General features: G+C 33.6%; 1 protein-coding gene across 4 annotated transcripts in view; it reads left to right on the top strand.

The window, feature by feature from the left end:
• The window catches only part of LOC140440209 (diuretic hormone receptor-like), a 34,107-nt gene extending 13,360 nt beyond the window's left edge, over window positions 1-20,747 (top strand). For 3 of the 4 annotated variants that reach the window (XM_072530554.1, XM_072530557.1, XM_072530556.1), the window contains exons 3-10: window positions 109-292; window positions 4,933-5,023; window positions 6,515-6,608; window positions 11,000-11,080; window positions 15,132-15,199; window positions 15,351-15,635; window positions 19,348-19,484; window positions 20,120-20,747. In XM_072530554.1, coding sequence (XP_072386655.1) covers window positions 109-292; window positions 4,933-5,023; window positions 6,515-6,608; window positions 11,000-11,080; window positions 15,132-15,199; window positions 15,351-15,635; window positions 19,348-19,484; window positions 20,120-20,261 — 1,082 coding nt within the window. In that variant the 3' untranslated portion in view covers window positions 20,262-20,747. The remainder of the gene's footprint in view (window positions 1-108; window positions 293-4,932; window positions 5,024-6,514; window positions 6,609-10,999; window positions 11,081-15,131; window positions 15,200-15,350; window positions 15,636-19,347; window positions 19,485-20,119) is intronic. The other variant, XM_072530558.1, reaches the window with a different exon arrangement.
• Window positions 20,748-23,706: the final 2,959 nt, after the last annotated feature.

Here is a 23,706-nt window from a genome sequence, read left to right on the forward strand (position 1 = left end):
AGAGGTCACAGGATTTCAGTTGTATTTGTTGTAGTCAATATTGTATTGTCTTTGTTTGTCTTCGTTATTCCTGTTGTTTAAGCATTATATTAATTATATATCTTCTAGAAAACGCCACGCGGTTATGTACAGAGAACGGAACGTGGGCAAAACAAAATTTTTCCATGTGCAAGGAACTTTTGCTGGAGAAAGTTGAAATGCAAGAAGACACGACCCAAACAATATTCTTCGTGGGTTTTATCATAAGTCTAATAACTTTAACGATAGCTGTAGCAATTTTCATGTATTTTAAGTAAGTACAAAACAGAAAACATTTACAGAGATATTTTACTTATGTAATAAATAATTAAGTTTTAAATATTTATAGAAGATAAGGAATCTCGCAAATAATTAAACATGGTAATTTTATTGTTTACAATCGAAATCCAATGTTCGCTTTTTCTTAGTTTAAAAAATTATAAAGGATTTATCGGCTTAGATAATGTAAGGAAAAATAAATTTTATTCCCCCCATTATTAAATAAATGGGAGGCAATCATTAACAATTCATACAGTCTATCTCCAGTTTGATATCTACAGTATGGTATTTGACTTTAATAAATACCTTAGACTGTCAAGGAAGAGAGAATTGCTGAACATAGACATATGGTTAATTTATAAACGCATCAAATTCAAAGTAACACCAACTTTTGCAAAATTTAAGGAAGCTCTGAAGATAACATGTGTCATGCTGAGAGTACTAAGCTAATTTTAATAAAAACTTACACACTATCAAGTTTTTTAGGGACATGCACCTCTTGCCGCTTTGACCTATATTTTATAAATGTGTCATAATACAATCTATTTCCGGATATACAACACCCTGACAAGGCTGATCCTTGTTTATGGGCCAGCGATCTGGATATTGTCAAAAAGCGATGAGAAACTACTAGCTCCCTTAGAACAAAAAATCCTGGAGTATATATCAAGAGGAGTAAAAGAAAATAGCATGTCTAAACAACATGTCTGTTGATGCACCCGTAGAAAAGGTTCAAATAATAAAATGGTTTTATGGTGGTAATTCTGGACAGTGTGTAGATTTATTTTCTGTGATTTTGAAGGGAGACCAATTCCTTGCGTACAGTCAATTCATCTTCTTCTTCTTCGCGTGCTATATCAGAATTACCCGACGTTCGCGATCACCATTGCGAAGGCTTCTCGATCTTCTGCAATATGGAATAATTGTCCTGCATTTGATATTTGTGTCCATTCACGAATGTTTTTTAACCAAGAGACTTGTTTTCTTCCTACACCTCTACGGCCCTCTATTTTGCCTTTAAGGGTCAGTTATAATCGAGTTCCCCTTACTATATGTCCCAGGTAAGACATTTTTTAGATGGTTAACAGTCTTTAGCAGTTCTCTATCTTTGTTGACGCTCCTTAGTACTTCTTCATTAGTTTTCCTTGCTGTCCAAGGTATCTTTAGCATTCGTCTATAACCCCCCATTTCCAATTCAATATTAGTCAATTCATATAATAATAACGGATTTATTATCCTTAGCGGCTGTCGCCGCTTCTCCGCCCCCAATTTCCATCTTTTTCTGTCATATGCAGTTGCCTCTTCTAAGTCTCTTGCCGCCATTGCTTCATCAATATCGTTGCGCCAACTTCTCCTCGTGGTCGTCCTCTCTTTCTTCTTTCAGGAGGGATCCATTCCAGTACTCTTCTAGGTCATCTGTACTCTGGCATTCTTTTAACATGTCCGAACCAGATTAATTGTTTTCTTTCTATGTCATCATTGATATTTATCTCCATTTGCATTTCGTTTCTTATTTGTTCGTTTCTAACTCTCTCCAGTTTCGATCTACCGCAGCTTCGTCTCAGATAATCCATTTCTGTCGTCATAAGTTTGTTTCTATTAGCTTTGGTGACGTCCCATACTTCCGAACCGTAAAGTGTAATACTTTGGACTATACTACCGTAAATGTGTTTTTTGGTTTCTCGTCGAATTGTTTTTTGCCAGAGAAGAGAGCTTAAGGTACCAGTCGCTGCTCTGCCCTTGTTTATTATTTCCCTGATTTCATCTGCGCTATTTCCCTTCTTGTTGAAAGTGACCCCCAAATATTTGCAGGATTGCACGCCTTTGATTTTGTCGTCTTCCAAGACTAGGTCACATATTTCATCTGTTCCCACTGAGAGATATTCACATTTTGTCATATTCATGTTTAGACCTGCCACCTCATATTCTTCTTGCAGTTTTCTTACCATATAGCTAAGATCGTAGCTGTCTTCGGCAATTACTATCTGGTCATCCGCAAAGAAAAGTGTATATAGCTTGTTTTCTTCCACCGTTATTGTTTCTATATTTTTTTATTTAGTCAATTCATAATATTATTAAAAATTTTGGGAGTTGTTATTGCCACAAAATTTCACAAAATGTCACTCCGCTCAAGAAGTGTCTCCAGAAAAATTTAAGGAAAGAGGATACAGGGATACACAAGATGCTAGAGAGTTAGATATTAGCAATGTTACTGTAATGAAAGTATGGAAAAAGCACGTTTCAAAGAATTTTAAATATTCGAAAACGCAGCAGCTTTATCCAGACATCTACTTTCGAAGAATGGAATTTTGTGAAACTCTAATAACGAAGGCTAATGATGAACCAAATTTTATTAAAAACATTTTATTCGCTGATGAATCTTCGGTTTCGTTGGTAGGGAGATACAATCCTTCCATTATGAGGCATTGGGCGCGGGAAAACCAACACAGAAGTGTTGTTTACCGAACTCAACGTCCTTAAAAAGTCTGGACTGGCATTTTAGGAGAGCACATAATAGGTCCATTTTTTATTGAGGGCAATTTCAATAGTAGAGTATACCTCGATTTGTAACAGAATCATGTTCTTCCGGCTATTCTCAATCTTCCTGATGTAAATCTGGAGAATGTTTGGTATCACCAAGACGGCTGTTCAGTTTACAACGCTCGAATAATTAGGGAGTACTTAAACAATACTTAACCGAATCGAGTTATCAGTTGGCGATAATAAGTAGCCAGTGCGATCTCCAGATCTTACACCCATTAACTTCTTTTTTTGGAGACATTTAAAAAGCATCATCAACGATAATCCTCAAAATTTGGATGAATTAAACCGAATAAGAGAAGTCTCCAATTCTGTTACAGCAGAAAATCGTTCATCTGTCCGCAGAAGTTTTTATTACAGATTGGAATATTTGACCTTAGAAGGTCAAATATTTGAATCATTTCTGTAAGGCATAAAGAATTATTTCTTATTTCATTAGAAATTATTTTTTATTTTCAAGAAGAGTATATTTTTTGTTTTATCTTTTTAAAGAAATGCGCTTTTATTTTTATTTCAACCACAAAAAATTGTTCACATTATTAAAAACCGATACAAATGCACCGCCTTAGGCTAACCCTCCACTTACGATTTTTGCGCGGCGACAAAAAAATCGCTGTCTTAGAAAATCTAGAGGGTGCCTTCATTGCGATTTATAAATCGCTGAATTACATCAGTTTTCCAATGGATGACATCAAAACTACTTGTGTGATCGCTCTTTTGCTTCGGGCGAGAACTAAACGAAAGCATCGTTATTGGATTTATTTACTGACATTTAAAAAAAAATCAAAATTACGTATTCTTGAAGACATACCTCATTTACTTCATAAAGATGAGGAAATTCTTCTGCAACAGAGATATAAGCATCCCTCTCCGATTAAGAATGCTAAGGGGCTACGTATTTAACACGCTATTATACGGTGTAGAGGCCTGGACTCTCAAGCAAAACAATTTAAAAAATATTGAAAGTTTCGAGATGTGATGCTTCCGTCGAATGCTGAAGATAAGTTGGGTTGAAAGAGTTACAAACTTTGAAGTAATGCGAAGGATAGGAAAAGACCCAGAAATTTTGTCAACAATCAAACGAAGAAAACTCGAATATTTGGGTCACGCAATGTCATGGTTGCGTAATTTGAGAGAGTGGTTTGGCTGTACCACTAATAAACTCTCTAGGTCAGCTGTAAACAAGGTCAGGATAGCCTTGATGATTTCCAATCTCCGATAGGAGTGGCACAAGAAGAAGAAGAAGAAGAAGACATACCAGACTTGGTTGGCTTCAGAATTGCGACTAAACAATAGAATAGAATAGAAATATGCTTTATTGTCCAACTTGTACATACTTGTACATAAACGTTTCTCAGTTATTTGTTAAGAAACTCTTCCACTGAATAATATGGTCTTTCAGATAGATAGGCTTTTGTCATTTTACGGAACTTAAGGAAAGAAGTTGCAGATTTAAGTTGCAAAGAGAGATGGTTTTATAATTTTTGCCGAATATAATATAGATTTCTCAACCTCTCTCAAACGTAAGTGAATGCATATCTATGCTTGTCCGTATGATTCATTGTGGTAGACCACTATCAGGTCGCAGTAAAAATATGGCAGGTTACGTTTTCTCAATCGCTGTGATTATTTAGTCCCAAATAGATTGACTTATATTTGCAACAATGTGTTCAATCTTTGCGTCTAAACAATCGCGCGACTACAAATCGCAAGTGGAGAGCTAGCCTTATAAAGGTCAGTGTATTTTTATTGAGTTTATGTTATAAGACATGAACAGGGTATACGTAACGGACGAAGATGTATATCCCTTGCATTGTTATGTTTTACTAAATGGTTTTCTCGTTTTCTGTCTAGGTGCCGGAGGTGAGGAGAGAATTACAATTACCTCGTACGAGGCAATGTTGCCGATTTTAGCACTTATATGTAGTGTTCAATATCTAATCCAAAACTTAGCGAACTGTATAATTTTGAATTATAAACAGTACATAAAGAATCTAACAGGATATAATTGGATATCAGAAAAATACTACTAAATAATTTCTGTTAAATATTGTTTTAAAAATGTAGACTAATACCTATTTTTTGTTATTTTAGAGATCTGCATTGTCTTAGGAATAAAATCCACATAAACCTTATGTGGTCATATATTTTAATGTACTGCAGTTGGATCATGATGCTTATATTAGTAAGTATCTTCTGCCTTATTTTTATTATAATATGAGGACTATCTAAGACTCAAACTTCTACATTAAAAAAAATTTAAAACTTTATCTTTTTTATATTTTAATTAGGCGCAAACTACAAAATATTTTCCCTGAAACGTGACACAATATTCAGCTCTAAGGCTCATTGGTTCTCAATATTCCTCGTATATTTCTTATATAAAAGTGGTTTCAGTTAAATTTACTAAAACTTTGCAGGGAGGTAGCTTTGGTTGTATTAATCAGAAGTTCTCGGTGTCCCAAAACTCAAAAATCAATTGTTTCTGAGTTATAAAAATTCAAACTGTCGGTTTTTAGTCCATTTGTTAAAATCATGAATTTGGATCAACAAGAATTAAAAAACGATTGTCAGAATTTTGAGGTTATAATGTGTAGTTGACAGATTTTTACCATTTAAGTTGGGTCGTAGTATGTATTATGAAACTGAAATTTACACTTAAAATGGACTTTTAATTTATATAATGTGCACTTTAAATTGATTATGATATCGGGCGTTATTAAATAGACGATTGTATATTGTTGTTAATTGGATGGGATGATATTTATGACTTTTGACATATATGATGAATTTTGACATTGGAGAATCGTTACCAATCAAATTTTAGTATCGATATTTTATTGTTTTGTTTGTTTTACTATCTTTTGTTGATAGATAAGTTGGTATTCTCTTAATTTTTTCCTTTTCATTTAATGTCTGTATTTTGTTAGTTACTTTTCATGTAGTTTTTAATTTAAACCTGAGTAGAGTAAACATATGATGACTAGAAACGAATTGATCGAGAGTAGTGAATCGATATGAAGACCCACTAGTCTATGACGCTACTCGTGACGACGCCATATCGTGACGCTATTTTCGTGACGCTCGCCTCAGCATTTCACTATAGAGAGAAAAGTGAAACACAAAGTCATTATAGAAACGTCTCTTCAAAAAAGGAAGAAAGATTTATTTTGTCACAAATTAAACGAAGAATTCAATAATGAAATGAAATAACAATTTGAAATGTGTATAGTAACTACCTGTTAAAGCTCACCAAACTTCATTTGCTTATCTAAACCGTATTCAGGGCAATAAATAAATTTTGTTTGTAAGAACAATTTCAACACCCTGTATCTAGGAAAAGAAACCATTTGCGGACATACGTTTATATAGCAAACTGTTATTTTTTTTTTTTTTTTATTTAGAATCATCCCCCAAATATTTATTATTCAAATGAACTAAAACAGACACTTTGAACGTCTGTAACTGAGAAACTGTTGATTTCTGAGTCTTGGGCGCAATGAGAACTATTGATCAGCATGATCAAACCTACCCCTCTGCAAAGTTTCAGTCAATTTAACGGAAACCACTTTTACATAAGAAAACTGCCGGGATCTTTTAAATTTTTACCTGTCTGTGTTATTTATTATGCGTACCCCGTATATACAATTTATATAGAATATTTTTTTTGTTGTAGATTAATTACAAGAGCGAAATATTGTTCTGTGGGTTTGGTACCATGCTGTTGCATTACTCCCATGTTTCTACTTTCTTTTGGATGTTCGTTGAGGGTAAATATGCCATCGTACATTTATATTTAACATCATTATAAGTTTTAAATTGAGTTGGACACTTAAATCAATTATTAGTTGAATGTAAAAGCTGCTGGTTTAATGGCTGTTGCATATTCATTTAGAAACTTCCTGCTCATTTTAAATATATGTCAAAAGATTTCAGTTACTCACTTTTTTTACCATTACTATGTCATAATAGTAGAAGCGTCATGTCGTTTTAAAACCCTTTTTGTTTTATTTAACACCTTTATTTTATTCAATAATTATAAACATCGCATATAAAAGACATTACTTGACATGAAAAAGTAGGAATACAAGTAATTATACGTTCCGTAGCCTTCTCATATTACATAAAACCTAGACAAAAACAAAAAAGTTTGCAGAAATTAAAAGAAATAGGCTTCATGATAAATTACTTCGAATATCTGAAAGAAATTCATACAAAAGCTTAAAAAAAACTTCGTATTCAAAACATTATTTATTTTATTTTATGGGAAAGTAATAGGCACATGTAGTTTTACATTATTATTAATATATTTAATCATTATCGCTATCTGATAATGGTTTGCACCGTTTGCGAAGTGGCTCAAAATCATCTTCGTCATCAGAAGGAACTGTCTCAGCAACAGATATTTGCGGTAAAGGTGATAGATTTTCACAAACTTCATTCTCGTTTTGTGTAGCTCTTTCTTTTGTGACAATGTAATCAGTAATTAAACCTTGCGATGATGATGCTAGTAATTTTTTATGTAGCTCACGATATCCTGGCATGCAGTTCTGTAGCTCACGTTGTAATTTAAAGGCTCGTTCAGAATTTGAGTCATTTGTAAGAAAATAATTATCTAATTTACTGGAAAGTTGAAGTCCTTCTCGAATTAATTTGGCAGTGAGGGGGGTTGGTTTTTCTTCCTCGTCATTATCATCTTCTAGATTCACGATGATATCTAAAGTTAGATATAAAGTTTGATCAATTATATCATGGTCACTTAATACATCATCCACAAGCAATTCACCTATATCATCGTGGCTGAAGGTATTAAAACCATCTCCACCAATTGCATGTGCCAAATTAATTATTTCCTCTGATAGTGTCGATGTTTGAATGGTTGCATTGCTTGTTACAGATACTGGCCAAACCTTTTTATAACAGGCATTTCAAGTTCTTGGTCTTATTTGAGCGGAAGCAGATGCAACAGGAATCAAACAATCAAAAATAGAAAATTGCTTCCACACGTTTTTTACTGTTAAGGACTCATTTTCTAGTTTACACACAATGGATTTATTAGTTTCCTTTATGTTATATTTTTAAACGTTGCAGCTATGCCTTGATCTAATGGCTAAATAAGGCTTGTTGTATTGGGCGTAAGAAATACTATTTGAACGTTTGGATGTTCTAAGTGTCGATGACCTGCTGCATTGTCAATAATTAATAAAACTTTGTCACCCAGGCTTTCTTGTTAGCCATCCCTTGCTCTGGGAGTCGTTTTAAATCTTTGCCTTCTAAAGCACGTAGTCAAAGAGATTTATTTATTAAGAGCGATTTCAACATCCGATCTCCTGGTGCATTGCTACAAAGTAATAATGTTAGTCGATCTTTACTTGTTTTATATCTACTTGCAGTTTTTTCATCCTTTGCGATTTAAGTACGGTTAGGCATTTTTTCCAATATAGTCCCGTTTCATCAGCATTAAATACTTGATCGGCAGAATAGTCCCAATCTGCAATAATTTTCGCTAGCTCCTGTGGAAATATTTTTGCTGCTGCTTCATCTGCTACAGCACTCTCTCCTGTAATCTTGATATTATCAAGTGCATTTCTTTTTATAAACCCGGTTAGCTATTCTTCGTTAGCTATTCGATCGCTAAGCGATCTAAAATAACAATTTTCGTTTCCAACGAAATTGATTGTCTTTGATGTTTTTTTCTCCATTGGGCCAAATCAAATCTTAAAAAAATTAGACTTACGATATTGAGATGGAAAAACCTCTTCTAATGAAAATTAAGACTTTATGACACTCACTTGAAACGTTTCAATCCGAAAACCGTGCTGCTTATTATACTGCAACTTGGTATCAGCAAAATTTTAAACAACTTATTATAAAAGAAAGCACCGCTGGGAGAAACATTATTTTAAAACAATAACAGGTTATACCTTTTAATGCGAAACTCGAAATGATGTAATAGGAAAATCATGTAACAAGGGAATCCCCGAATTGCAAACGCTCACTTTACTGACATCTGGATGTGAATAGGTAATATTTAATTATAGTTAATAATAGAAAATTTTGGATAAATTTTTGGACGAGATACAAACCACATAAATTTAAAATCGCATAAAAAGTAAATTCATTAATGTCAGTGTCCTGTTTTACGTTTTGAATCTTGACAAAGCCAAGGGTTTCCTGCCGAAACGTTGATTTTAATGGACAATAAAATCTGGTTCCAAATTTAATATTACTTATTGAACCTAAACCCAAGAAATACTAATTTTATATTTCTTTATATAATTTGTTAATAAATATGCCATAGATTTTTTTTATCGTCAAGAAAGACAAGTTTAACACAGAGTATATTGAAATTAATATTCTCATAAGCTCTTTTTATGTCGATAAACAATGCACCTGTTGTCATGGAATTGGAAAAATCTATTTGAACATGTGTAGTCAGACGAACTAATGCATTCTATTGATTCTAGAATCAGTAATCAGGTTTAAACGGCTTTAGAAAAGCAAAGTGATATTTTTCATAGAAGTTTTGAGGTATTTTCATTTTCTATGAACGTTTCCACATATGATACTGAGTTCAGGATCTTTGTATACTTTATGCTCTCAAAAGAGGAGAGTATGATTCATCTATGGCACTGTAGCATCAGCATTATAACTTTCTTGCATATAACCATAACTATAGATTTAACTATTTGTTTAACTAGAGGAACATGCTGACCGCCAAGACTCTAGAGAACTTTCCTCGAAAGTCAAGTATCTAGCGAGAGAATTCAAACCGCAGATACAGATCATCATCATATGGTATTACCATCCATATTATGAAAATACTATAACAAACCCAGACGGTATCGTAGAGGTGTGGAAACAATATTGCGAAATACTATTCTCTAACAACGACCCAGACAATAATACAGAGAAAAGAAGTTATGAAAAAGAACCTCAAATATTGAAATCAGAAATTGGGGCGGCAATCAAAACGCTAAAATTCAGAAAGGCAGAAGGAGAAGATGGAATAACAGCTGAAACACACTTAGAATTTGCAATGAGATCTGGAATACCGGAAAGTGGCCAAATGACTGGGGTAAACTCACGTTTATTTCCATATATAAAAAAGGTTCACCGACAGATTGCAGTAATTACCATACAGTAGCATTGATATCACACGCGAGCAAAGTACTTCTAACCACCATCAATGAAAGACTAAAATCAATTCTCTTACCACAAATTCCCCAAGAATAATGCGGATTCGTCCCAGGTAGAGGAACAAATCTCGAGAGTTTAACATAGAAACATATTTATGCTTTGTTGACTATTCCAAGGCCTTCGATGTCGTAAAATGGGATAAAATGTGGTATATACCTAGAGAAATGGGTACGCCAGAACATCTAATCTATTTATTACAAAAACGTAAATAATACTGCTAATGTAAGAGTTAATAATGTGGTTTAGAAAAACTTTAAATTAAAATCTAGAGTTCGACAGGGATGCATAATATCCCCTATTCTATTCAATATATGTATATAGTGAACATATTATGCGTCAAGTTTTTGAGGAATGGCAAGGTGGAGCAACGATAGGAGGAAGAAAAATTAAAAACCTACATTATGCTGATTTTCAGAAGTGTTTAAACGTGTAAATGTGTTTAAAAGAAGTCAAGTTTGATTACTTTTACATGTAGGTTAACCAGATTGGCCTTACAATTTTTATTAAATGGATTATCACTATCTACTATGAGTTTTCATTGCCTACATTTTTTGCTTTGTCAAGAACTCTGTTAAGGGCCACCTGTAGAAGTTGTGCCAGATTTCTGTTTTTTCACGCCATTTTTTTCTGAGACTACCAACTATGACATTCAAGCCACGAGAAGTAAAGATAATAAGCAAACTATAATTTTTTTCAGAATTAAAAACATAATTAATTTAGGTATACTATATTTGTAAGGCCCTTTAATAAAAAATGGATATTAATTTACAACTTACTTTATAATTATGATGCAAACTTTGTGCTTGTAGACAACTTAAATTAGATTGTAATTTACAAATTATACAACCCTTAGCAAATGTCACCACGAACCAGTCTCTATATATAAAGTACAGTGAGGGGGCCTATATAACTTCAAGAACTTCGTCAAACTCTTAATGTACCGTAATGTAATTTATTTCAGGAATGTATCTCTATATTCTTGTCGTTAAAACTCTCAGACATGATACTTTTAAGTTGCGGATATACGTCAGCATTGGATGGGGTAAGTGAAACATTTATCTGAGTTAATATTTAAGAACATTATAAGCACCTCTAAAGTATTCAAATTAGTGTTAATTACGCTGTGAGCATAATTGACCAAGAAGTCATTCTAGAATATAAAATTATAAGATTACTCGAAATGAACAGCTTATCCTATGGCATTCCTTATCTGATCTAACACAAAAAGGCACTATTCTAACAGGTGTATATGTACAGAGAGTATGCTCTATTTTTATATTAATATTTAAACTCTACATAGGCTTATAAAGGTGTTATAATATTTTATCACTACAGCTGTTTCGGCAGGGTGCCTTTCTTAAGTGTCTACACTACTACACTACTACTACACTTTATAGTCTTTAACTGAATAAGTTGAGGAGGGGAGAGCTGTTTATCTCAAGTTGCTCATTCAGAATGATGTCTGTGTTTTTTAATTTGTTAATTGTCATAGATTCTAATAGAGATAGCTTAAGGCCTTTAATTTGAATGTGAAGAATTTGAAATTCGTCATTAAAAGAATGACTATGATCTAGAGGTTGAAGTGCATATGTAGAATCTGTTTTTCTATTATTGAAAGCCATTTTATGTTCTGCTATACGTTTATTAAAAGTTCTACCAGTTTGACCGATGTAAGTTTTTGAACAGTCTCCACATTTAAGTTTGTATACTGTGTAAGTGCTTTTTATTTTGGCTCTTGTTAATTTTAATATATTCACTTAAGTTGTTGTTTGTTGTAAAAGCTGGTATAATTTCTTTCTTTTTTATTTGTTTGGCTATAAACCATTATTGTTGATTGACATAACCTTAAAATATGAACATTTATAATAAATATCTTAATCCTTTGATATTCTTACCTCACAAATTCACGAACAACAAATAATACCAATCGCACAGAATGAATGTTCATAACCAAAATAAACAATTTAAAAAAACCAATATTTCCAGCTTCTTATGGGACAAATACATACAAATTAGAAATGTTTGGAAAGGTTTTAAAATCCCCGCCCATTGTAACTTTACTTTATCGTGTCCGGTCATGACATTCATTAAATTTCGGGCCAGTATCGGGCTACGTCGGTTCCATCTTTGTTGGCGAGCCACAAATCTTCGAGGGTACATCGATGATGACAGTTTCTGCTTTTAAGATGTTCCATATTTTGTGTTTCTCCACAGTCACAGTTCACTTCATCTTGGTCTATTTTTCCCCATTTTGTCATGTTTGATTTTACTGGAGCGACCCCCGTTCTTATCCTATTCATAGTTTTCCACGTTTTGAAGTGTAGGGACTGGCCGGTCCATTGAACCTGGGTAAGAGGAAAATACTCAGGTGGTTCATCCTGCACTGTTTCAAGGAAGCTTTTCCTAGATTTTAGTCGCTTTCGTGGTGTTCGAGCTTTGTATAGGGCATGCCTCTCTTCCGTGATCTGTTTAATTTTCTCTATGTGCTCTGCAACGCCTCTGCGTGTTGAGGGTTCTGCAAAACCCGCTGCTTTATATCGATTTGAGAGTGGCGTTGGTTTTATGCACCCCGTTACTATCCTGTATGTCTCATTTAGCTCAGTATCAACTTGTTTGGTGTGGACAGATCTGCCCCAAACGGGGCACGCATATTCAGCAGTTGAGAAACACAGTGCCTGTGCAGTTATTCTTAAAACTCCAGGACGTGCACCACATTTACTTCCCGTTAGCTTTCTGAGTACGCTGTTCCTAGTTGTTACTTTCCCTCTCGTTTTTATGCAATGTTGTCTGTAGGTGAGAGACCGGTCCAGAGTTACTCAAAGATATATAGGTTGGTTTGTGTGTTCTAATGTATTACCATTCCACGCAATTTGGAGTTTTTGCTTGGCTTCCTTTGCGCAAAGGTGAAAAGCGCAGACTTGTGCTTTTGACCCAATCCCTTAGAGGGATTGGGTCTCAAGGAATTCTGCACGTAGTACGCTGTCATTGTTTTTAAGGCAGTTTCGAGTTTCTCCTCCACTGCTTCAAAACTATTTCCTTAAGCACATATTGCAAGATCGTCAGCATATAGGAAGTATCATCGTAGGTTGGTCGTTGGTGTATATATTAAAGAGCATTGGTGCTAAAACATTTCTCTGGGAGGCCGTTTTTTTAAACTCTCCACCTACTTATTTCACCCCCCCCCCCCATCCCCATAACGAAAAAACGTCTGTTTTGCAGTAAGGAATAAACTACCCAGATTGTGGTTATTGAGAGTGTCGTATAATGTGCAGAGCAATGTTTTGTGCCTGACTGTGTCATAGGCTGCTGTCAAATCTACGAAAGCAGCCTCTGTTATAAGTTTTTCTTCAAAGCCCTTTTCAATGTGTTCTGTTAGTGCGAGGACTTGACCGGTGAAAGATTTGCCGGGTCTGAATCCTCCTCGTTCTGAGATAAGGTGCTTATCGACATTTTTTTCTATTCTAGCGAGTATGAGTCTCTCGTATAGTTTGAAAAAGTGACACAACAGCGAAATAGCTCTGTAGCTACTGGGATTTTCTGAGTTCTTTCCTGATTTGAACAAGGCTATTACTTTAGATTTCTTTCATGATTTTGGAATTTTGCAGGCTTTGCAGCACGTGTTAAAAAGTTGCAAGATCCAGGTTTTTGCTCCTTGGCCTAGATGCTTTATTTGTTCACTGCATATATTATCCACACCTGCAGCTTTCCCGTTTTTTAACCTGTTCATACCATCGGGGAGTTCTTTTAGTGTAAAAGGAGCTCCTATTCGGTTTGTCTCCGAGTCCAATCTTCTTCTAGTGTTTGGGTACTTATATTGGTTCGTAGGTCTTCCATTCATAAGCAGTTGAACAGCGACTTGGTTTGCTGTAACCTTGCAAGGTGGATTATGTTCTTTTGGATCGATGTCCATTTTTTCCAGTATCTCAATCCAATTTTACTATCTGGCTTGACTTAGCTGTTGGAGTAGTACTGCTCCGCGGTCAACCGTTTCTTGGCTAAAAGGGTCAGTGGAATAGAGGGTTTAGTATGTTCTCATTAGTTTTTTGGACTCGCTGGACATCCCGGTAACATGTTGTTGTTTACATCCTGTGGGAATAGCTTTTCTAGACACATTTTTGAGTACCTCTACAAATGTTTCATAGTTCTCTACTTTTGGTTCAAGACGTAGCAGCTCAGAATCTAACATGTCTGCATACTTTTGCCATTTTGCCTTTTTGAAGTTAAATCTTCTTCTGAATGGAATAGCTTGTGATCTGACAATTGGAAAGATATTTATACCAATTGGTCTATGCTGAGTTTTTGATATGGGGCCATATAGTACTTTGGTACAACGGTATTCGAGGTTATTACTTGAAAAACAGATATCCGGGTTATATCCTCTTTTCCAAACTTTGCTCTGAAAAGATGGTGGAAGTTTAGGATCATGGATTAACGTGAGGCCACTCGTTTCGGCCCATGCTTCTACTGCGTCTCCATTTGCGTCCGAATCTGCATAGCCCCAAAATACACTGTGACTGTTATAAATCTCCCAGTACAAGCTGATTGGGTTGTGATTGGAAGTCAGTTGGGGGTGAAAATATAAAAGGCTGGTTTGGGGGCTTGTATACCAAGGTTAGTGTGCATTTTCCGATCTCAGTGGTTATTATCTCTATACCGTGTACATTTGTTGTTCCCACACATGAGACTATGGTTTGAGTTCCCACAAATACCGCGCTCTCATGCTTAAAAAGAGCTCATTGTGACGTCAGAGCTTAAGTAGTTTTTCACCCGCTATAAATATTTGGAATGTGTAACTTTAAACGTATTTATTATGTTTATACTATATTTATATTATTAACAGTCTAGTTATTGTCGTTATTTATATGAAAAAAAGAACTTTATTTGGTTAAAATTTAAAAATAATTATTTCTCGTGATTACTAAGAAGTACGATTTGCTCCTTAACAATTTTTGAACTCTTGAATATTGTATTAAAATACACTGTCCACCTATTTCGTCTACATTTTCATAAAACTAAAAAGTCGTTGAGAAGAGGTGTGAGCAGTTACTCAAAATTTTCTTATCTTCTGACCTAATACAGCTACCAAATTTCAGGTGCTCCGTTGATCATCGTCATTTTATGGGCCGTAATTAAGGGACTAGTAACTGTAAAGGATAGCAATGTAAGTATGTATATTTTTTTTATTTTTATTTTTTTTAAGTAGAATACCTAGTAGGTACTTCTAATGGATGACTTCTAATTGTTAATTTGATATCTTCCCATTATATAAAATGTTTATTAAGAAGACTTTAATTCGTGACATATTGTTGCAGTGTTTTTGGTTACAAAACGATCTTCTAGACTGGATTTACCTATCTCCACCTCTACTAGTTATTTGTCTAAATCTGGTATTCCTCGTCCAGATAATGTGGGTACTTATTACAAAACTTCGTTCATCTCCGACTGTAGAGCATAAACAGCACTACAAGGCAGCGAGAGCTTTGTTGGTACTCATGCCCCTGCTGGGAGTGACATGGGCAGTCACTATTTACGTACCCGCCGGTACGATAAACACCAAGTTGTTCGAATACATACAGACAGTTCTGCTATCAACACAAGTAAGTATTGATTGGATTCGTTACTGTTCGATACTGTTACTGGATGCAAGTTCATTTTATCAAGTAATAAAACATTGAAAACTTTTGTTTTCAACACTTCCACCATTTTTTTAATATAAATAATTATCACTACAGCTGTTTCGGCAGAGTGCCTTTCTCAACTTGAGCAACGTGTTCTGGCAACAGTTGAATCATCAAATTTAACATCTCCCTATTGCAGAATAGGTATATCCTGGTTTTAGTACAATTCACTGGAATATCCAGTTACATAAGAGATAATTAGGCGTTTTCAGACTTTTGGTCGACTTTGAATTTACAGTTTAAAAAATGAGTGTTATTCATCGAGATATATATACATATACAAAACACGATATATTCTTTAATTAAAAGCTTTATTTTGAAAACAGATTCCAATCGGCAAGAGGAAACAAGAAACAAAAGTTTATATAATTACTTGTAATTCATTGCCAATAAAATTCTTTTAAAAACCTGATATTTTACGAGAAAACAGTTTCAAAATGCAACCCTATACTTAATTTATTATAAACTAGCAGTAGTTGGCACAAACACAGAAGAGGGACTATTGCGTAATTGTTTGTTGACAAATGGAGTGAGTTAAACTTCTCTATGAAAAGAACAACATTAACCCCACGCATTCTTAATATCGAATATGAAACACGGCACGTTCTCCTGTGTATTGTGCTCAAACTGATTATCGTCATGCAAAGGGGACCCATTTATGTCAAGATTTACCTCAAGACCTACATATATCCGTCTAAAATCCGTAGAACTTATCTCCTGGTTTGATTTACGCTCTTGAATAGTATACGTGAGCAGGTAAAAAGTTCTCGACATATCACATAGATATCATTATTATTATACTAATAAAATTACTGTTATGGAAGCATAATATTTATTATGTCTTCTTAAAGTGCCATCTCCACTCTAACTTACGAAACAGCTGTCTAAAAATAGGAACAGTTTAGAAATATTTTGATATCTCCTTGACTTCATAGGATAAAAAATTCGATATCGAAATTACTCCACAGGATGTTTCAAAGTTAGGATAAAAAACCACCTTTCGATTAACCCCGTATAATAAGTCAAATACAAAATTTTATTTAAAGTCTCACTATACTAAATTAAAATTTATAAATTTATACACAGTGTGCTAAAAAAATCATAAAAGTAGGGCTAAAAATAAAAAAACTGAAATACTTTGAATTTGACCAAACTTTTCTCCGTTACGTTTTTTTGCATCTGAGTGTATTAATGTTGTGAAAATCAAAATTTAGAAATTGTTATTTAATATACACTCATGGACAAAAACATCGAATATTTTGAAATTTTAAATTTTTTGTTTTTTCAAAATAAATTTTGGTCAAGCAAGTCGTTTATTATAAAATAGAGTTTATTTTAACAATGTTTAATGAACAATTTTAAGTTTTTATGCGGAGAAATTTGTGAAAAAAATAAATGTTTAATATTAGGTAAATAAGGTTATTTTACTCTAAACTTAAATGATAATTTAAATTGCTTAAACAACTGGTTTAAACTGAAAGAAGTGCATGATCAGTAACGAGTATTCCCCCCTCTAGCTCTTATTACTGCTTGTATCTTTCTTAGCATGCTTGCAAGTGAATTTTGGACATATCCTTGGGAAATTACCTAAACTAACGGTCTGGGCGAGACTGCAGCTAGCGAATCGTTCTCGAACTCTTCTGTAGACGTAGTTTTGACCATCTGGCTTCCATAATAGGATTCTGGTCTCATCAGTGAAAAGAACATTTTTCCAGTGGACGATATTCCACTAAATATGTGTTCTTGCAAATTCCAAACGACGAGCTTTATGATTTTGTAGAAGACGTGGAACTTTGGCGGGGCGTCTGGGCTTTAAGTTTGCTTCTTTTCATCTTCGTCTAACTGTTTGTGAAGTCACATTAACTTGTCTAACATTTAATAGCTCATTTCTGAGGTGCATCGATGTCAATGAACGATTTCGTGTAGAATTAAGAACCAAAAAACGGTCATCAATTGCGGTTGTGCACCTTGGGCGTCCTTGACCAGGCCTTTGTACAAAATTACATGTTTAGCGGTACCTTTTTAGAGTATTTGAAACTATAGATTCCGTTCTGCTGAGACGTCGTGCGCTACCTTTTTGTGCATATCCTTCCTCGTACAAAATTACAACAGAGAACAACCGAACACATGTGTTCGGTTTTTCTATGATTACAATATGTGCTACTTGGACTTCATGGCAGTGCCGAATTTGTGGGATACTTGTTTTAAACTTAGTTAAATCAAAACAATATTTAGTTAAACTTAATAAATTAAACTAAAAATAACCGAATTAGTATGATTTTTCCTATACGTGAAGAAGCACTGAATAAACGTCAAAATAAACATTAAAATATTTCAAACCAGTTGAGTACATCAGCCTACTATATGAGTATTATCAGTAATCTAAAATTATTTTGAAATAATAGTGACTACAAAAAAAAATTGAAAAATTCCAAAATATTAGATAATTCTGTCCATGAGTTTATATTTTATTTTTTTTTTAATTAAAAGTTAATTCTTTTTCTTACAAATGCTATTTGTCAAATGCTGCGTACAAATACCTACATATATCATATATACAAAAATACTTTATCAGGATCATTGTATTGTCATCATTTTTCTGTGTGTTTTTTGTTAATGACAAACTACTCCCTACTTAAAAAAATATTAAAACGAGTAAGTATTCTTGTTATAAAAAAAAATTATAAAAATAATTTATAATAAAAAAATTAAATAATTCATTGGTGGATTGAATTTCTAAACGTTTTGGCAGAAAGGGGGGTTAACTTAAGCCAGTGGACACCTTCCGATTTAAATCCTGGCTGTTTCATTGCTTTGATATCTCGCGTTTTTAACATCTGGCAATCCTAATTTTCGACCATTTTTTCTCAGGCCACCTGATATTATCACAAAAAAAGAAAAGAATTTATTCTCGAAAAACCGTTTAAATACATACTTTTTGACGTGTAATTTGTGAACTTTCGGTCGCAAATAGCTCCAAAAATATTGTCTTTTCGAGAAAAAACCCTAAAGAACTTTTTTGTCTTAAAATTTACTATTCTAGCGACTACAATTGTCTTTTTGGTCAAACTTTTTCCACCCTAACCCTCTTCCCCCCAGAGGAAAAGCACTTATTTATTGTTATAAGATAAATTTTGTTCTTTGAGCTATGTTTTAATTACTGTCAAAAATTTCAAGAAAATTGATACATACTAAAAAAATTTTGAAGTTTTCGATTATTTTTACCGTCATATCCTGGACTATTAGTAATTTTTTGCACTTCCGTGTACAAAAATTCAGAGAACAATCATCATCAAATGTTTCGATGAATATGGCGAGCGTTTTTATCAAGGGACGAGACTTGAACGATCAGGTCACTAGATCATCAGATCAATTAGATTAATAACATGATAAATTAAGTAATATGTACCTATCTATTACCAAAAATTGCAGTATTTTGAATTTTTGCACAAAATTTTTAAATGAAAATTACTCGACAGCGCGAACTGACTTTCAAAAGCGGCTAGCACTAATGCAGTCAGCGTCCTATAATTAGGTTTACCCAATGGGTTTACCCAATAGGTCCGCAGCTTGACGTATTTTCCGACTAGCACAGTGTAATAATTAAATTATACGACTTTTTATGTTTTAGGGTCTGATGATTGCTCTGTTTTATTGTTTTTTGAATACAGAAGTTCAAAATTCTATTAAACATAATTTCAATCTCTGGAAGGATAGACGATCATTGGGATCTCATCGTTTTTGGTCAAACTCGGCACATCATCATCGGTAATTATGAAGTTTTAACATTAAAGATTTCAAAAAATAAATAAAAAAATGTATAATCATTTTTCATTATACAAAAAATTAAAATTGTGCAAAGCAAATGCGTTTAGGAATATCATTTTTTCTTTGCAATAACAAATATAAATAAAATATCGCTTTACTCGGTCCATAACTCAGTAGTGCCATCTATTGGTCGATTCTAAAAGTTTACAAGGAAAGTGTATTGTGATCTGTATTGTTTTGAATTTTTGGGAATTTTTGTTAGATACTTCTTTATTTTGTTGTTTTATTATTTTTGGCACTAGATAATTATCTTTTTCAGTAAATTTTAATTGATGTTTATAATTAATTAGTTTTTTTGTTTTTGATTTCTTTACAACGTTCCGTATCTTTTGGCGATTTCCATATTCCTATCTTTTATATTCTAAGTTTCCAACCAAATTATCTGTCTAAGCTTTCCTAACTTTAGCATTGAAATCGTCAATGATTATGATTTTGTTTCTTGCTTTGGCCAGTTTTAATGCATTTCGGTTAGTTCATCGAATGAATAGTTTGCTGTATAAATGCAGAATATTTTTATTTATTTTTTGATAATTTGTTCGATATAAATTTCTGGATCAGATAGCACATGTTTTCAGCAGGCATACCGAATGGACACTAGTAAATGCTGATGATATTGAACACCCACCAGCAAATGAGACCCAAATTACAAACCACGTAGATGGCAACCAAACCGATAAAACAAATAACATTCAAACAACGCGTTTCGGTTCGATTTGACATGAAGGGTGTAAAATGGAAAGCTGAACTGTACTTACTGGGAGTGACGTCACGAACTTTGTTTTTTAGATTTATATCCATGTATTGATGCTAAAAAGACGAAATAGAGTAATCTACTGCCATAATAGTTTATTTTTTAAATATTTTGTTACCTGCTACTATATATTGGGTAGTTTTTCGTAGAGTATAAAGATAAAGGATGCTTTTTGAGAGGTAAGCAACAACTCTCTTTGTCTCTGCTCACATACAATAGAAGTAAAGTATTAATAGCTAATTTGAAGTTTCTAAAGAGTTCAAAATTGAAGTAATTGATTGTAGAATCAATTCTTGCATGTAAACCTAAAAAATCGTGACGTAACATTGTGTGGTATTGTAAAGAAGACTCGAATTATGAATTCAATGAATTCGTTTATGACGAAAGAGCCAACATCTAAACTGTAAGAGAATATATCATTTATCTTTTTTAAATAAATTGATGAAACAATTGATGTTTTGTGTTTTATTCTATTTTACATTAAAATATAAATAATAATATAAGTAGGTATGTATAAGAAAATGTAACAAGACACTGAAAGCCATGCTGCAACATTTAATTTTACTAATCTTGTCATTGCCATCGCACTGGCAGACACACCATCTGAACCAAATTCGATGCTAAGCCTGTACGCAGACGATACAGCGATAGCTGCTAACAGTATTAACCCCGATCTAGCTACGAGATACTTACAAAGAGCACTCAATGATCTTGAGGCATTTTGTGTATGGTGGAAAAAAACCGTCAACCCTGAAAAAACACAGGCCGCCATGTACCAAAAAAGAAAAATCTCTGATTTGTTTTTGATGTTTTCACGCTCATTACATTTAATTTTTATGACTTGATGTTACTTCTTATGGACATATTCCTAATATCACCAAATGGTGGTCTGACCCTCGCTTTTTCGACCATTTTCATCTACTTTTGTCTAACAATTACAGGCTATTATTGTTTTTTTGATTGTCAATTTTGTATGCCTATTTATATTTATTTATCTCGTCTAAAAAAGTATTATAATTTTTACGAATACTGGTCACATATCCTTATATTCGAATTCGAAAAGGGTTAACTTTATTAGCGTTTCGTTTTTCCAAAAACCAAACTCCTATAAGTTTATGGGAAGTGAGAGAAAGAAAACACTGTTTTTTTTTATTGATACGCTTTATTTAAAAATATGGACTTGTGTAAATTTTAGAATAAAATATTTAATATTTAAATAAAATATGTGTAATACACCGAATAATATATTTTTGTAAACCTATTTTCAGATAATTGCTTTCAATAATAAGACAAAGATCTGGAAGTGTATGTACATTTCATTTTCCAATTTTTTCCTTTGGATGGTTTACACAAATGCCAATAAATTATAATATATCCAAGATAAGAAATCATACAACATAACCTAAAATAACTGAAACCACTCATAACAACCGAATATTGACAGAAAGTTCAAAAAATGAAAAAATCGAAATGGAATAGGGTGCAAGGCTATAAATGGATATGAAAAAATTCACAACTAACCAACGTGCTATGGGAAGTCTCAAGAGCCCTACGATAAGTATCTATGTTGGTATGGAAATGACGAAAGAACTCAATAGGACTGCGGAATATAAAAAACTTATCAAACAATACCTACTACAAAATACTTCTGTCCAGAGCTGGTCTTAAAAAGTACTTTCCGCAACGGAAAAAGACTGGATCCGAACAGTTGGCAAAAAATTTTAAAACTCAATTTTTCTAGGATCGATACCCTTTTATGTCCTATCCAAAAACCACGTAGAGAGAATTCCGTACCTTGCAGCACAATAAATTACGATATCATCGATTAATATGCCAGTATTAGACAAGTAAACTATTTGTAAAATTATCGCCCGAAATGTCTTCCTTCTTGAAATGAGAAACTCTGCACATAGAGCTAACATTAATAGGAAAGAGAACCGGTTTTGGAGCGTGTACCAATCGTCTTGAATGAGAAGCGTTGGAGATTCGTGTGGAGACAGAACAGCCTATAGTGTAGTTCTCAAGCTTAACGTTTCGCTCCTCTTGGAGCATACGCAGGATACAAGTAACTATGGCCGAACTACCTAAAAAAGCATTAAATTAACATCATGCCTTGTCACTCGAAGTCAATAAGACGATAAATGCAGAACATAATATACTTTTAGTCCAGTCGTCACGAGATTCGACCTCTAAAAATCATACGCTGAAAAAGCTGAATTTTGCGGAGAATGTCAATTTTCTGACCCCAAAAAAGTTTACCAGTCCTACCCTCTCCTACTATAAAATTTGTATCAACTCGACGATAAAAATTCGATATCTTTTGATCAGAATATTCTATTGACAAAAATCAAATTGCGTTGTGAAGGTGAAGAGTACAGCTTTCGTATTCAATGTTTGCATTTTGTCGCAAATGAAGTCAGTTTCTACAAAGACGTTAAATAAACGTTGCGCGATTTTTTCCATTTTTTACGATTTACGATGAGGATTTACATTTTTAATGATACCATTGATCGGTCGCTGTGGAATTTCCATTGTTAGAGCAATCTCATTTCGATTTTGAGTTTTGGCAACAAATATGAGGCATTTAAAATATACCTAAAAACGCTGAATTTAAACTTTCACATTACAAACGATCTCACACCACAACAAATGCTTCCACGAAGACAACATTAGGTGTAATTTGTAGCTGAAGTAGTGTAGTTTTGAAAAATGTACTTGTGCAATAGAAAAGAACAATTTTTTATTACAGTTCTGAAAATATTCTCTCGTGTACTTTTAATATTTATATTAAATGGAAATAAACCATAATCTCAGTTGAAAGTACGTGTATTTTGACGTTTCGATTTCCATTTCACTAGCGCCAATTGTTCTTACAAAATCTTTAATTTCCTAAAATTTTGAGTAATGGTAGTCAGTCCCATGCCGGTTTCTAGTATGGGCTTTCCCAGAATGATTTCCAAAGTGGAAATTGAAATATCAAAATAAGCCTATTTTCAACTGAAATTGTGGTTAATTCCCATTTAAGATATTAAAACACTTTTTTGATTTTGAGCCAAACTTACTAGTAATCCCTGAAATTCTTGTAGTTGAATAATAATACCACCATCAATCTACAAAAATATTACAGCAATTCTGTTTCCGTACTGCAGACTCTGGCCATCTGAAACATATCGTAAGTGTAAAACAATGATTTATTTAAATGATGTACATGATTAGAACAATCAATTACTAATTCCGCCTTAACTTATACTTAGTAACCCATTGTAAGCATCAACTAATGTATTTTGATATTCATAATCATAATCAACCTGTACTCGTCCACTACTGGACATGGGTCTCCCTCAGTTCTTTCCACCTGTCTGCCTTGTGCAGCTTGTATCCAGTTACTACTAACACGCTTCAGGTCGTCAG

The sequence above is a fragment of the Diabrotica undecimpunctata genome, chromosome 4 (genome assembly GCF_040954645.1).
Source record: "Diabrotica undecimpunctata isolate CICGRU chromosome 4, icDiaUnde3, whole genome shotgun sequence".
Taxonomy (NCBI): Eukaryota; Metazoa; Arthropoda; class Insecta; order Coleoptera; family Chrysomelidae; genus Diabrotica; species Diabrotica undecimpunctata.